This window comes from Solanum dulcamara, chromosome 1 (genome assembly GCF_947179165.1).
Source record: "Solanum dulcamara chromosome 1, daSolDulc1.2, whole genome shotgun sequence".
NCBI lineage: Eukaryota > Viridiplantae > Streptophyta > Magnoliopsida > Solanales > Solanaceae > Solanum > Solanum dulcamara.
In genome coordinates, this window is record NC_077237.1 from 5791880 (window position 1) to 5807006 (window position 15127).

The window sequence follows — 15127 nt, forward strand, 5'->3', positions numbered from 1 at the left end:
GGCAATTAGATCACAAAATTCGACAGTGGTGAAGTGCAAATATGCTTATATTCACCTAGATAGTGTTTGTACCTGACTTTAACAGATGATGAAATTTTCATTTGGTATGATTCTGCTCTGTGCAAATTGACTTATACTTTTGTTGTACATGATTATTCTTGTAGAAGAGAAAGAACAATGGTTTCTGAATTAAGAAAAAAATGTTACATTCAACCCTTGTCACAAAATGATATATTATCTGAGACGTAAACAGCTAAAAGCCAACAGCATGGGTTATACGAAACAAAATATTTTCCTTTCAAGTATTAACATAATCACTTGTAACATGCCTCGTTATCTTTTTCTGACTTCGAATACAAGAATTCTGGCACGTAAGTAGTTCCCTTGATAGCTTCAGCAAAAAAATTGAACCTTTGCATGAGCCTCTGGAAAAACGAAAACTTGTTTCTTCAACTGCTAGTTATTTCTTTTTCCTTTGACTTGCACATATCTTCTGCTGACTTTATAAACTTTTTAGTCAAGTCATCAATCTGAAAGAACACAAAAAAAACTAAATAAAAGAGCCTGTAGAGAGTAGAATATAAATTATACACCACATAGCGATATCTTCAGCAAACAAGTAAATATAACGTACTTCCTTCTCCAGTCTTTTTGCATCGTCTTCTGAGAAAGCTGAAGCTGACTTGTCTTTGTCTTTCTTCTTGGGCAAAGATTTCTTTATAGTGTCCAAAGCCTGATAAAAAGGGAATTAACATCTTGTAGTATTGACGTGAAGACATCTGTGCCACATAAATTCTTCAGTTGTATCAACTACATGCATATGACTCTTTTCATCAGCTCAAACATCATTTTTCCCATTCTTTACTTCCGTTTATTTGGGAGGTGGGGATCGAGTCCACCAATAAATCTAGGAGCGATACTACCGGTCATGCTGCTGCCTTGCATGGAGAAAATGGTATATAAACGTTCGACCTCATAAAGGATAGGTGACAAAAAAGGTAATTGACCATGTCTTCTTCAGTACATCCCAAGTCATGCAAGGAGAGTATCGTGGACATCATATAAGCATAACACACAACTTTTGAACAAAGATGCTGCCCTCAACTCTAAATAAGAAACTACGAGAAAGAGCTCCATTAATTTGCTAATAGAGGAAAGCATACTGAAAACTACAGTAAACTCTTCTTAGTGGCCAAACTGGGTTGAAGGTTAATGAACTAGGTGATCATTCATTTAGCATCTCCGTAATTGGAATTTCCCCCTTTTTTCTCTTAGATATTTTGTTTCTCTTCCTTCACTTCTCTAACTTAAAAAGTAACTAGACTGTTAAACCTCTCGCAATGCCAATATTCCTTCTCTCTTATTCCTCTAAAGCACCTTATTTTTTACAAGAATATCCTCTAAAGCACTTCCCTATACATTGCTGCAACCAGATATTACCAGAATACAACTACACAATATAACCCCTCTAAAGCACTATAGTTGTTAACCATTTACTTTCTCAATCACATCAACACATCTGAGACAGAAAGTCATGTCTTTGTTACCCAGCAATAACCAAGTCCAACATACCTCCAGCTTCATTTTGATATACACAACCATCATGCCTACACTTTTCTTCAACTCGTTGGCTCCTTATCACTAATCAATATTGGTTCCCTTTTTTTAGATTAGTAAGAGAAATTTGATTTTTGGCTCCTTAATTACTTATCAATTTAGTTGATCTTCAGAGACAACGACAACAACTACTAGTACTACTACACCTCTATCAAACAAGTTGGGGTAAGCTACATGAATCACCAATATCGACTTGGACCGTTTATGCTCTTGGAAGTCAAAAACACATAAAAATAGGAAGTGCACAACATGACCCTCAAATCGAAGAGTACTAAACTGAATTCTTATGAGAGCTTAGCAGTCGTCATCAAGGACTTCAGTAATAAAAAAGGGCAGCCCGGTGCACTAAAGCTCCCGCTATGCGCGGGGTCCGGGGAAGGGCCTGACCACAAGGGTCTATTGTACGCAGCCTTGCCTTGCATTTCTGCCAGAGGCTGTTTCCAATGCTTGAACCCGTGACCTCCTGGTCACATGGCAGCAACTTTACCAGTTACTCCAAGGACTTCAGTAATAGACAAATGCAATTGTCGAGTGTTTACTGTAGAACAGCATTTCAACAAACAACTTACAATTAGAGCGAAATCCATCGGTGACCCCCTAAAGTTGACACCAACTTTCACTTAGACTCCTAAACTAGGAGAACTTCATTTTAGACACCTTATGGAAGGGTCGAATGTGTCATTTTGACACTTTGTGCTGACTAGGCACATTGCATGTGTTGCACCCATTTTAAGCATGTGAAGAGCGTTTTTTCTTTTAAAATAATTTTTTTTTAAAACTCTTCCAAGCTTTCTTCAATGGCGAATTACGATGCCGGCCCGACCCACCACCACCCAAGTCTAATCCAGAAAGAAACCGCTCTACAAGCTATCAACACCATAATCCAGCTCCATTTCGAGAAAACCCTCGAGAAAAAAAAATCCATCGATTTACAAAAAAAGGAACTATGGAAGATGTTTCAATATTTCTTCATCTTCTTATCTTTAATCTTTTTGGGTCAAGCTCTTTCCCCAAAGCTCCAATGCCGCCATTGTTGGATACCCATTGGGCTTCTTTCATTATCCCATGTGATTTTTTATGTATCTGTAGCTCAAACATTGAGATGCATAAATGGGTTCAAGTATCAGAGGAGATGTCATAAATTGACATTAGGGTTAGCTACTGAGAGACTAAGACAACTGAAGATGAGAATTAACATTTGACCCAATTTGATTTATATTTTTGTTTGTTATTATAGCTCCTTTTTTCCTCTTTAGATGATATGGATAGTGTTGGGTAGGTGTTGGAGGAGAAGAAGATCTGGTGGGGTGGGGTGGGGTGGGGGAGGGGTTGGGGTGGGTGGGGTTGGAGAAGATGACGGCGGGGTGGGTGGGGGTTAATAGTTGTTAATTTTTTTTAAAAAAAATAATTATTATTTGGATTTAAAAAATGCCACATGTCATCAAATTATTGATCATTTTTTCTATTCAAAAGTCATTATTTAATAATTATTTTTGATATATATATGCCACGTGTCTTTATTTAATTCGCTGCTTTTGACACGTCAGGCGAGTGCATTACACACACTTAATATATTTTGGTGATTGTCAAAAAAGTGTCAAAATGACACATTCGACCCTTACATAAGGTGTCTAAAATGAACATCTCCTGGTTTAGGTGTCTAAGTGAAAGTTGGTGCCAACTTTAGGAGTCCACCAATGGGTTTCGCCTACAATTAGGGCTGCACAGAATACGGCACAAATCATGTATAGCTAGGGCCTGATTCTTTTCCCAGCTTTTAATGAGCTTGAGCTGGCTAGAACCATATTTCTGGTCAGTCTCAATCAGCAACCTTTATAACATATATGTGCAACTACTTTACTAATCTCATCATATGTTGGTTTTCAACCTAACAAAATCCTTACGTGTTTACCCATTCTCTCTCCTTTGCCCCCCACCCTTATGTATCTCAATTATTTTACCCAATGGATGCCATGGATGTGATCCCATCCATCCACCAATCACCATGTCTTCTCTTCCAATGCTGCTCCATTTTAAAGTCTACTGTTTCCCCTTATTACTCACATATAAGCTTTTGGGGTAATATATTTCAATAGGATGAAATGGGTACTTTTCTGCTATTAGGGCTCCTTTGTTTTGCTTTTGGCCTTGCTTATGGATGTAAAAAAGGAAAAAGGAGAACTATGACAAAAAAGATCAGAAGAAAAAGGAAAAATACGCAAAGGTGTTTGGTCAAAGGTGTACCTTCTGGCGCGCTCGTCTTATACTTTGCTTAACGTCTTCAGATGATTTCGCAACCACTTTGCATACAGCCTAGTAAAGAGGATGACACTATCAGTAACAGAAACATTTAAAAGGAATTCAATTGACAAGGATCACCTGCACATGCTCCTTAGTCAACCTGCTTGTTGCACGGATTTCCAGGAAAGAAGAAAGGGTGAGTCAAAAAGCACTGGAAAACTGAAGAGAGATGAATAATTACGGAGAGACTATTTTACTCTTTCAGATGGATACTTACGGAGGTATTGGTACAATTAATCTCTGGTTGTCGGATTGAGGATTTAATCCCAATGGAGATGAAATAATGGCTTTCTCCAACTCTTTAAGAGACTGCAAAAGACAATTCATGATGTTTATAAAAAATACACTTCAGCTTAGCAACTTCTTTGCACCCAGAATGAATATAAAGAAATGGTCCATTAATCAAGTAAGACAAATATGTATAGAAAAAATATCGAAAACCAGACAGTATATGCATATGCATTTAAGTGTATAATATTACATCTGGATCATAAGGATTCACTGACAAGGTTTTTGGGTCTAGCACTGAAATGACAGCCATCCTGCAAAGAGGTGTCTTAACACCTCCTGAGTCAACAATGATATGATCAAGCATCCCTGTGAATCCAAGAAGCTAAACAAATGAGTCCATATTGAAGGCAAACAAGGTGATTGTATTACAACAAAAGTTGATATCATGTACCAGCCGATGCTCTTCCAGTTCGCAGCTTGGTCAATTCTCGTGATAATGCATCAATTGCTGCCTCCATCTGTGAGACTGCAGTAGCTTTAATGTTAGGACCTACATTTACAGCTGTGGTCACACTTCCATAATCATCACCATCTACCTCCTCCCCTACAAATTCATCAAACAACAGATTGCAAGCGGTCAGAAACTTCAAGGATGTTGCCTCAAAAGAAATGATTTTACAAAGAACATTCAGTCGTTAATGGTGACCGATATTATATTTCCTCCAAACTTATACCAAAAACAGAAAGAACAGTCATTACAAATTATAACAACAATCCAAATGAAAAGCAACAAACCTAAACAGGAGAAAACTCACACATGATATTATGGAAGTTAAAAGTGTACCCAACCATTCGAGAAACTGTATATTCTAACATATTTTTCATGAGTTCAACTAATTCCACCGACGGTGAAAAGAATTCTTACACTATAAGGTAACCTTTGCTATTCTAATAATTCAAGATTACAAATCACACTTTCCATGAAATTCTTTGATTGGCCCGATAGTTTAAAGGATTCTTTACACCATCGGTGTATACAAGCCAAACTCATTTTTCAAAGGATTTAAGTTGTATACACAGAGTGTAGTTTAACATGTGATGGTACGTTAATTACCACTTTTTAACAGATAATTGATTAATGCTTATCATATAGATATTTTCATTTACCTATAAGTACTTATAAATGATCCGATTGTGTATAGATACAATTAGTTGAACTCATTTTTCATATACAAAAATCACGAAACCTTGATTCTTCTTTACTAAGCAAAGCAATTAGCTTGGTGAGTAAGAAATGTAAACACATTATTTTTGTAGTTTGGGCCAGCTTATCAACACCTCGACTAGTTCCACAAGATACTTCTCACCTCCCACCAGTAACAAGCACTCGACAAGTTCCACGAGATATTTGCCATCTCCCACCAACAACAGATACTCAACAAGTTCCACGAAATACGTGTCACCTCCCACCAGCAACAGGTACTAAAAACTATGTCCACCAAAAACTAGAACAAATAAAAAGAAATCACCTAGTATTTTCGTCTATTTGAACCTAAAACCTTGCTTTCAACCCACTTCATTAACCACTAATCCACACAGTACGGCTGCTAGAAATGTAAACAAATTGGGATTTGAACCTAAGACCTCGTTCTCAGCCCACTTCATTAACCACTAAGCCATACTATGACTGCTAGAAATTTATAACACATTTTCAACAACTAAAAGAGAATATGGGCTAAATATATATATATACATAAATTGGAGGATCAACAAGAATGGGATATAGAATCATTACTAATTTGTCTCCTTCCTTTAGCAAAACTTCTCCGACTTTCAAGCAGAAAATTGGTGGTCTGCTGCAGAAAACAGGGAACAGTTTCATACCGAATTGGACTTAAAGTGGAGCCTATAGAAGAGGAGAAACGATTTGCAGTGAAATTGGTAGCCCGCAATGCACTATAGATACTGCGGTAAGATGCTAATGCTCGTCTAATTGAGATCGCCATTGTTTCTCCCCTCACAATTCTCAAAGTTTTGCTTAATAGGGTTTTACAAAACCCTCCAGTGAACCGGGGAAGTTTTATTACATAGGCCGACCGAACCGGAGTTCTTATTTTCTTTTTTCAGTTTCCGGTTCAGTTTACGGGATCGGTTTTGGGTTTTAGGTGTGTTCGGTCAGTATTAAGCTGGCGAACCGGGGAACTCAATTTGGGGTGAAACAGACTGTTTATTGAGCAGGCCGTTTGTTTGATTATGAAAATTATGAGTATCGTCAAAAATCAACAAAACTTATTTAATATAAAATTAAAAGAAAAAATAATATTTTATATAACATTCTTGATCTGTCACACAAAAGGAAAGGGTGTGTGTATATGTAAGTGAAGGAAATTAGGAGGTTATAACTTATAATTGGTGAATAAATATCGTCATAATAGTCCAATAGTTACAAATCTGAAAATTGATGGCTTATTGTGTAAAATAAAATCACACTTGATGTCTAGATATAAATTTAGGGGTTGTTTGGTAGAGTGTTTTAGAAAGAATAATGTATATATTAGCTTTGTGTATTAGTAGTATTTTGTTTGATATATTTTTTTAGCATATGTATAACTAATGTTTGCATTTGGTATATACTTTATTGTGTGTTCAGGAGTGTTTTACTAATACATAAACATTCATGGTATTAATAATGCAATTAAATTTAATGCATGCATAAGCATGGTTAAAGACACAATTGCCTCTCAAAACCTTTTTTAACATATTTTTCATCATATTTGTGAAGAGTATTTTTATAAATAAATACTTTAAAAAAAATTATGCTATACAATATGCTATTTTTAATACATCAAATGAAACAATGTATAAGAAATAATCCTACATAATTAATACAAACATTAATAATATATTTTGATTAACATTATTCTTATACGTCCTACCAGACGATCTATTAGTGATTTATTTAATAAGCATAAACCTAGAAAATTTGTTTTGAGATATCATATTCACCATATTTCTGAAGGAAAAAAGTTGAATTTTTGTGCATATTTTAAGGAAGGTACATACTTATACACATCTAAATATAACTGTACATAATTATGTTATCAAAGTTTGACTTAATTACTGTGTAGTTATTGCTCAATGGGTGATGATTGATATGTTTTAAACCTGATGATGATGTGTAAATATTACATCTACTTACACACATAGATATGTTAGTAATTTTAGGTGACTTTGTTAATTGTGATTTGTGTGTTGACTGTGTGGAATTCCTGTATTTACTTGCTTTATAACTATAATTATATATCTGTTACTAATTTTAGTCGGCCTATGATGTCTACCAGTACATAGTATTTGTGTTGATGCTACTCTTGCACTTTCTTTTGAGTGCAAATTATGATACAAAGACGTCTACTAGACCCTGCATTTAGTTGAGTTTCTTTCATATTTGAGTGTGAACTATTTATGTTCGGACTGCCACAGATCTTCTTCAGCTTTATGTCTTCTTTTTTTTACAGACATTGAGACTAGTTATTATTTAGTTATTGCTACTCTTATTTTATTTTTTTAGTTAGACATTTTAGTATGACGACTTTCGAATTCTAAGGATGTTTTTTTTTAATTTTTGCTATTTTATTATTTTATTTTGAGAATTAGAATTTTTTTTGCTATACTTTTATATTTTTGGCTAGAATTATTAGATGTTCTTGTGATGTTAATCATCTGAGTTTGCCCACAGAGAGGTTGGTGTAGGTGTCAATCATGATGACACGATCCACCATATGCCATTTGAAAATATGAGAGAATTAGAATTTTAAATTTTAGATAGTAACATTAGGTATTATTAATTGAATTTTAAATTTAATTTTTATATATATTTAATGAACTATAAAGTTCGATTGCGTATGCTTTTAACTCTGCCTGTTATTTGATAAACCCATTAGTATAAAGTACTCGTATATGTGCACAAAAACACAATATTCACATTTTATTATCTTTATTTTATACGACGATGTTTAATTTAAAAATAAAATTTGAGATGTTAAATTTAAATTATGTATTATATTAATGATAATGGAAGTGATTACAGAATCATTGTTGAAAAGTTAGGTTGGTAAAAAAAAAATAAAGTGCATACGAAGGATCTTTCATACTTCACCAAAATTTCAAATTTGGTTTTATACATGTGCTGTGATCAATAAGTATAAAAATATAAAATAAATTACTATTATATTTTATTTATTTTAAAATGACTTTGTTCGTAGTAGCTTTGTTCGCAGTAGCACAAGTGACTCATTGTCGCTAGTAGTGTTAAGTTATCCATACTCAAATCATAAATCGATCTTTAAACTTAGTTAAATCGACTTTTAAACTTAGGTTCATTTATAAGAGGCGTTAATTAGTTCACTATAGTTTGTTTCCCCCAAAACCACTTATAACATATATGTGTGCTATTATGGATATCAGAAAAGAAAAAAAAGATTTTTCCTGTCATCATAATATATATGACAACTAGTATTTGTGAAGACAACCTTTTGCATCTTCTAAAAGTATTTAAACCGTAAAAAAAGATAATTTATTTGCTTCATGAGGATTTTCAATAGCTGATGACTTAAATCGTGATTGTTATCAATTTGTTTCTGTAAAAAAAATCGTAAATCTTTTAAAAATAACATAGTATTTTTAGTTAAATAGTATACAATCTCGTAGCGATTAATACTACGTGAGAATAAATTCAAATAGCAAACTAGTTAATTATAGTGAGCTACAACTAAAGATAAAATAAAAAAAAATCACGTATTTGAAAAGTATTACATACGTAAAATATATTTGGTTTTACCAAAGGTATGAAGGTTGTATAAAATATATTATTAATGGTACGAAATTAACCTCTATTTTTTTATTCCATAAAAATAGGAGCGAAGTTACCGTTCTATTTACTCATTCAACAAAACCTAGTAGATATTTCTCAATTTTATATTAGTATTAAAAAATTCATTATATATTTGAGAATCAACGTGAAATTTATGGAGGATAATAAACAAAATAAATCAGGATCTTGTATTGAGATTTGCTGTGAATTATTGTGAATATTTTAAGTCCAATAGCTTTAGTTGGTAGCATTATGATTCATGAGTTCAGGACGATCAACTCAAACGTTTATATTATGTGTTATATATAAAAGATATGAGATATCTATCCCAATTTGTTATCCTTCGCGAATTTAGAAGGTGAAATTTATTATTAAAAAATTATAATAATTTAAGATAGTAATATAATAATAATTGAGTTAATTACTATCAAATATATGTATATATGATTTGAATAAAAATTACTAAATTCATGTAAATCGGTAACAAAGCCTTTAGATCCGCTCATGTTTGTTATTCAATAGAAAAGTATATATACTACATAAAGGGAGAGCTACAAATCCATCCGCAGTTTCGATAAAACTTAATAACTTTAATTTAAATTTTATGTTTGTGTTTTTAAAAGTCACTAATTATTTATATACCAATAATTTATTTAAAATTCAATTAGTTAAAAAGGAATAGTCTAGTACACAAATCATATGGTCTTAGTGTGGTTTGGAGAAGGGTCGCACTCCAAGACATGTGATGTGAACAATTTATCCTAATATAACAGTAAGAAAATTCTAGCTCCGGCCATACGTAGCATTAGAAAATTGATAAACCTTTTGTGTGAATTATTGTTATATATAATTCAACATTGTTAATTTGGAACCATGGACATAACTTGTTGCAGTTCAATAAAAAATGGCTGCAAAACAAGTTGTCCTTCCATTTTCTCTCATATTGGCTTTGGGATTTATCCCTTTACTTGTGTTTTCTGCACAGGCAATTCCATTTGAAAGATTGGAATCTTTAAGAGTTATCAAAAAGGTTAACCAAAATGGTCCTTTTCTTGGACTTATCACAGTGTATGCACCAGAAGAAGAAGCTTTCTTTAAAACTGGTGTTTTTAGGCCTGATCCTAGACACCCCTTTGTCGACTTATCAGGTCGGATTCTGTTAGTTTAACTGAATTAATTACTTTCAACTCAAATCAGGTGTATTTATGCAAGAAAAAAGAAAAGTTTGACAGTACACTTATGTGATGAAATAAGACTATTTCTGAATTTACTGATTTTAGATTTTGAATTTCTTGCAGGTAGACGTTTCCGGATTGGGAAAGTTGAGCGCAAAAAAGTCATTTATGTAAAATGTGGAGTTGGATTGGTAAAATTTTCCGATATCTTTGATTTCTCAAAGTCGATGGATATTGTCCTTTATTTATTTTTATATTTTTTTAAATAGTGCTTTTTTTCTTGTCCTCTTGTTGATGATAAGAGACCAATCATCGAAGGATGGTTGAAATTTCTTTCTCTATTCTGTTTTCGAATCCAACCTTCTGAAAATGTAAAATTTCTTTGAGTGAGAGTGTCTGATCCGATTCGAATTATGAATAGTCGGGCTGATATAGGAAGTAAGAGTAGAGTGACTGTAGTTTAGTGTTCTGTTGGTTGACTATCTAAATTTTTTATCTTGTTAATGAGAGTTTGATTTACTACTGCGTAGTTACTATCTTGCAAAAAATTGATGAAATAGTTGATTGGTTTACTTAGGTGAATGCAGCAGCAGCAACACAGCAGATGTTGGATCTGTTTGATATAAAAGGAATAATCCATTTTGGTATCTCTGGTAATGCTAACAGTTCTATGCAAATTGGAGATGTCACAATCCCATGGCAACTTGCACAAACAGGGCTTTGGGATTGGCTGGTAAATAATTCTTCTAATTTTTATTCAAACAAAATATATTGTTTGGACTTTTCAAAATGTTATCATATCAGGATGGGTTCTCGAAAAATGCATAACTTTTGGAGGATCCAACACATATTTGTCAACATTTTTGAACAGTCCAAGCAACATCTAGTAAACAAACTTGTTTTGTACTATTATTATCTATGTTGCTTGAACCCTCCAAAAGTATTGTCACACCAGTGTCGGAACCTTCAAAAATGCATCATTTTTCGGAGGATCCAACATATATCCGTCAATATTTTTGAAGAGTTTGAGCAATACTGAGCAAACCTTTTTTTTTGTATTTTTATTATCTATGTTGCTTGAACCTTCCAAAAGATATTGTCGCACTAATACTGGGTCCTTAAAAAATGTTTAGTTTTTCAAGGATCCTCCAAAAAATGTAGAATTTTCAAAGGATAGAACATACATCCGTTGACATTTTTGAAAAGTTCGAGCAACATAGTGAACAAACCTTTTTTTGTACATTTATCTATGTTGCTTGGACCCTCCAAAAATGCATAGCTTCTGAAAAATCCGAGCAACATAGATTTCTAACTCAAATAGTTGGCTCACTTAAATTTGTTTGTTTTGGACAGAAACCAAATGCAACTATGGAACCAAATGACTTTGCTCAATTTGATTTCAAGAGCTATAATGATCCAAAAGGAGGGGAAAATCAGTTGGGAAAAGTTGGATATAGCACTGAGCAGTTTTACTCAGTTGCAGGGGAGGTCAATGTGCCTCAAAGACCAGTTTGGTTTAACATAACCAAGAATTGGCTTCATGTAGCCTCTCATTTGCAGGTAAGTAATATATACATAGAATCGGGTCAGTTTGCACGCATTTTAATTATACCATCGGGTATCTATCTATCATCTCTCCTAGTATAGGCGGAGCCCGAACTTTCTTTGTCAGTAAACCACATTGTATATTGTATGTATATAGTAGATGATGAATCCCTTAGTGAAAATTATGTCTTTGACACTAAATACAAGTACTAGATAACTATATCCATCAAGTGGGGGCGGATCTAGGATTTAGATTTGATGGCTTCAAATTTTAGTTTTCACACTGTTCTGAAAAATGATTTTCTTGGACCGAAAGTCTATCAGCAACAACCTCTACCCCACGAAGGTAGGGGTAAGGTCTCCGTACACCCAGCCTCACCAGACTCCACTTGGAACTATATACTGGATATGTTGTTGTTTTAGCTTCCATCTTTAGGTTCTTATTGTTGAGCCCGTTATACTTTTGAAATTATGGCTATTTGTTGAAATTTTAGTGACTTTTTAGTTTTTACATATATATATATATATATATATACTCCGTGTGTAAAATGCCCGGGTTCAATTGAATACATTGTTTATATCCTACATACGGCTCTGACATCAGGCTTAGACAAATAAGAAAAAATCGCACAGTAATTTTGTTTTCCGCTAAAATTTGAACCCTAATCTCCTTAGATCACACACTTGGGTACAATGGGGACATTTTATACTTCTTTGTGGTTATTTTGTTGTAATTGTGATGTGTTTGGATGAAATTAGCAGGGGATAAAACTGGATCAGTGTGCAAATTCAACATTGTGCCTTCCAGAAAAGCCAAAGCTAGTTGTTGGACTGAAGGGAGCTACTTCAAACTTTTTCATTGACAATGCAGCTTACACACAATTCCTTTCCAAAACTTTTGGGGTTACATCACTTGATATGGAAAGCTCAGCTGTAGTAATGGTAATTTTGCTTTTCTTCTCTTAAGTTATATACATCATCAGTATAAAAAAATATTATATTATAATATCAGTTTTATCTGATATAAAAAATAAATTGCTTTATTTTTAAGATTAATAATCACATATCTTAAGGTAAGGTTGGTAACTGGTAAAGTTGCTGCCATGTGACCAGGAGGTCACGGATTCAAACCTTGGAAACAGCCTCTGACAGAAATGCAAGGTAAGGCTGCGTACAATAGACCCTTATGGTCGGGCCCTTCCCCGAACCCTGCGCATAGCGAAAGCTTTAGTGCACCGGACTGCCCTTTTTAATCACATATGTTAAGGAGCTTTACTAGGAAATTGATTTTGTACTTAGCGATATATATAACTTAAACACTTTTAAAAAAAATATACGAACTTCTATACATCATAGTGTACAAAAATAATTATACTATCAAATCACTTAAAAGTAGTTATAATTAAAGGGAATTCCTGATATAAACTTGATGAGTTTAATTTTTATGTTTTTTTTAGCATAGAACTCATTCTTGAAATTATGGAAGGGGATTGAATATTTATTAAAATTTTAGTGATTTTTCTCTGTTTATTTACGTTGCGTGTTAATAAATATTGAATTTAGATAAACCACCTGCCTCTTATGCATGCAACCATCCATAAAAAGTAGATAAGTAACATGAAAAATAAGACAAGTTATATATCATAACAGGTTAAAATACATAGTGTAAATTTTTTATTTTTTTTACAGATTTGTATATATAAGTTAAATTCTTTTTTTGGGTTCATTTTTCCTATTTGTGCAGACATGTTTGTCAAGTGGATACCCAGTTATTGCTATTCGTGGACTTTCAGATTTAGCAGGGACACAAAAAGGGGATAACACAATAAGATTATTTGGATCTTTAGCTGCTCTAAATACAGCCAAAGTTGTTATTAGTTTTGTTAAGTCACTGCCAGTAAACTATGTTTCTGGATTCTAGCTAACATGTTTATGATGGCTAGAATATTATCGGAGACGAATTTAGAGCAGATTCTGTGAGTTCGATTAAACTTATTAATATTATTTCAATTATGTATGTGTACGCATAAAAATATCTAAATGTACACGTATAATAAGATCACGCTTATTATGAATCAACTGTTACTTGATCCTAATGTTCAATATTTTCAATTAGAATATCTGATTTGATGGATCTTGACCAAAATTAATAAAGAGTAAACATAAACTACTAGAAATAAAAAGTTTTTCACATTGAAATCAATAGAAATTTTATACTATAAAATATGATTTTTCTATTTTATTTCCAACAAATCAGCTCACTAAAAAAATACATGATGAAAAACAGATTATCACTCAAATATTAGGAATAACTACTAAACATTTTAACTTTTTGACGTGTAACATACCACTATATATCATTTCAAATAATTGAGACTTCCCTCGGTCAAATATTGTGTAACACATTTACTTTAATTTATAATACAACATTTGATAAAGGTCACAGAGGAATTGGTGCCCAAGAAATTATTAAATTCATGAAATTAGTACATAATCTGCAAACATGAAGAAAAAAACCACCATTCATGATAGGAAGGGGGCATTGAGACATTCAATTAAAATAAATACATTTTGTTTAAACTTTTAGTCACTTTCGCACAATTTTTTTTGTTTATTTATTGTCAAACTGCAATAAAAAAGTGGACCAAATTATGAATTCCCCAAGGCATCAAAATTAGACCAAAGAATCATTGCCCACCAAACCCCTGCTTTTTTAATTTCCCCAGCCCGCCACTATCATCGCGGACCATTATTTCTTCATTTCAAAACTTTTAAAAAAATATATTTATAAGACTAATCGGGTTAATTGAGCAAGTAATCTCTTGAATAATAAGTTTCTGGCTAGAAATTCTTTGTATGCTATTTCGATCGAACTCGTTACATAAAATTTGTTTAGTATAGTTTATCTCTTATATGCAATGACGGAGTCAGAATTTTGATTAACGGGGTTCAAAATTTGAAGAAATAGATATATGAACTAGTTAAAGGGGGTTCGACATCTACTATATATACATAAAAAATTGTTTTAATCATGTATAAATAATATAATTTTCTGACGAAGGAGGTTAACCCCAAGGTGACTCCTCCACTGCTTATATGTGATTTGCAGACTTTTACGCTGAATGAAAATCTATTTTGTATGTAGGTTCCTTATCAACAACAAAAAAGATTTTTCACGGTACTACTATTACTTTACAATAATTTAATTATAAATTAAAGTAATAATATGTAATTATTAATTATAAATATCGTAAAACATGTGTTATGTAGTTATTGATCGAAATGACAAAAAGGTCCTTTATATTTAAGGCTAGATTTAGAAAACAAATTGCATCGAACAATTTTGATCTTTTAAGTTAAATATTCTAGCTCTTTTCAAATATTTATC

General features: G+C 32.8%; 2 protein-coding genes across 2 annotated transcripts; one reads left to right on the plus strand and one right to left on the minus strand.

The window, feature by feature from the left end:
* Positions 1 to 161: 161 nt before the first annotated feature.
* LOC129899562 (uncharacterized) lies at positions 162 to 6309 on the minus strand. Its single transcript, XM_055974573.1, has 8 exons — positions 5945 to 6309; positions 4601 to 4753; positions 4400 to 4515; positions 4136 to 4227; positions 3997 to 4018; positions 3862 to 3930; positions 635 to 733; positions 162 to 530 (listed from the first exon to the last, which is right to left on the minus strand). The coding sequence occupies exons 1-8, from the start codon at positions 6153 to 6155 to the stop codon at positions 450 to 452; spliced, it is 843 nt and encodes a 280-aa protein (XP_055830548.1). The 5' UTR covers positions 6156 to 6309; the 3' UTR covers positions 162 to 449.
* A 3435-nt stretch (positions 6310 to 9744) lies between these two features.
* LOC129899571 (bark storage protein A-like) lies at positions 9745 to 13829 on the plus strand. The gene is made up of 6 exons (XM_055974582.1): positions 9745 to 10167; positions 10318 to 10385; positions 10772 to 10927; positions 11548 to 11754; positions 12502 to 12681; positions 13484 to 13829. The coding sequence occupies exons 1-6, from the start codon at positions 9924 to 9926 to the stop codon at positions 13658 to 13660; spliced, it is 1032 nt and encodes a 343-aa protein (XP_055830557.1). The 5' UTR covers positions 9745 to 9923; the 3' UTR covers positions 13661 to 13829.
* Positions 13830 to 15127: the final 1298 nt, after the last annotated feature.

What these genes read in the sequence shown, in the direction of transcription:
- LOC129899562 (XM_055974573.1), bottom strand. Translation starts at nt 6,155, where the DNA reads ATGGCGATCTCAATTAGACGAGCATTAGCATCTTACCGCAGTATCTAT. An exon ending in AACTGGAAGAGCATCGGCTG is followed by an intron (nt 4,516 to 4,600) that starts GTACATGATATC and finishes TTGGATTCACAG; the next exon opens with GGATGCTTGATCATATCATT. An exon ending in CAAAAAGACTGGAGAAGGAA is followed by an intron (nt 531 to 634) that starts GTACGTTATATT and finishes GTGTTCTTTCAG; the next exon opens with ATTGATGACTTGACTAAAAA.
- LOC129899571 (XM_055974582.1), top strand. Translation starts at nt 9,924, where the DNA reads ATGGCTGCAAAACAAGTTGTCCTTCCATTTTCTCTCATATTGGCTTTG. An exon ending in ATGTAGCCTCTCATTTGCAG is followed by an intron (nt 11,755 to 12,501) that starts GTAAGTAATATA and finishes TGAAATTAGCAG; the next exon opens with GGGATAAAACTGGATCAGTG. An exon ending in AAAGCTCAGCTGTAGTAATG is followed by an intron (nt 12,682 to 13,483) that starts GTAATTTTGCTT and finishes CTATTTGTGCAG; the next exon opens with ACATGTTTGTCAAGTGGATA.